Source organism: Nothoprocta perdicaria, unplaced genomic scaffold (assembly GCF_003342845.1).
Source record: "Nothoprocta perdicaria isolate Ctin4 unplaced genomic scaffold, notPer1 scaffold_314, whole genome shotgun sequence".
Classification (NCBI taxonomy): Eukaryota; Metazoa; Chordata; class Aves; order Tinamiformes; family Tinamidae; genus Nothoprocta; species Nothoprocta perdicaria.
Genome location: NW_020455549.1, coordinates 422,735 through 423,777, shown reverse-complemented (window position 1 = coordinate 423,777; position 1,043 = coordinate 422,735). Strand labels below are relative to the sequence as shown.

The following is a 1,043-nucleotide window of genomic DNA, read 5'->3' as shown; positions in this document are numbered from 1 at the left end:
AGCAGCTTAGTTGGATGGGGGGTGAGGGTGGGCACCCCGCGCCCGGCCAGCCCCTCTTTGGGGCGATATTGGATGAAATGGGAAATCCCATTAATGCTAATCCCATGCAACCGGTGCCAGCAGTGGGCCGGGGACACCGTCCCGGGTCCCTAGTGTCCCGTCTTGGCATCGCTTCTGGGCTGCAGCCGCGGGGTGGCCGGGACGCCTGGATCCCCTGTGTGGTTAATGGGGTTGAGCGGGAAGAGATTTGGGGCGAAATGGCTGCTTTCCCCCTGCTCGCCGGTGCTGCGGGGCACCAGCGTCCCCCGTTCGCTCCTGTGCGCCCGCCCGGGGGTCCCGGCCCCGTCCGGACTCCTCCACCCTAATCCCGTTAGCGCCCACAGCCCCGGCCCTGCTCGGAAACCGGGGCTGGTCTGTGGGTGCTGGTGGCGGACGCACCACGAGCCACGTGCCGACACCGTCATCCAGGAGCTGCCGCCGCTTCTGGGCTGCTTGTGCTCCGTTTTTGGGGTGATTCTGGTGTGTTTTGGGGCTGCCTGTACCCCGGTTTCAGGCTCTGTCCCTGAGAGTGACCCTGAATCCTGATCTGCACCCACCTGGGGGTGCAGGGGTGCCGGTTGGGTGATGGGACAGGGGCACAGGGGGGGCAAATTGGTGCTGGCACCAGGGTGCCGGGCGCCTGTTGAGTGCCGGTGCTGGAGCCCCGTTGGGCGCCGGTGCAGGGTGCCGGATGATGCCGATTTCCCCGGGGCTGCTGTCACCTGCTGAGCCCCCGCACCCACGACGGGCCCCGCGGTGACCGCGGCTCCTCGTGGCCCTTTGGGGACTGCGTCCGTGTTCGGGGACACCCCGCGGCCGCCCCCTGGCAGCCCTGCGCTGTCCCCAAGGCTCCTCCCCATCCGCGGAGCGCCCCGACGGGGCGTCCCCAACACCGGGCCAGCCCCCGACGCCACGTGCCCCGCTCGGGGGCCGCTCCAGGGCCGCGTTTCCCTCCCGGGACACCCGTCGGGGCCGGTGCCGGCCGCGGGTCCCCGCGGGGCCGG

General features: G+C 70.7%; 1 protein-coding gene across 1 annotated transcript in view; it reads left to right on the top strand.

Moving 5' to 3' along the window:
• Positions 1-257: 257 nt before the first annotated feature.
• Positions 258-1,043, top strand: part of FKBP11 (FK506 binding protein 11) — a 4,646-nt gene continuing 3,860 nt past the window's right edge. Inside the window, exon 1 of the mRNA XM_026042817.1 lies at positions 258-317. Within this exon, the coding sequence (XP_025898602.1) occupies positions 258-317 (60 nt within the window). The remainder of the gene's footprint in view (positions 318-1,043) is intronic.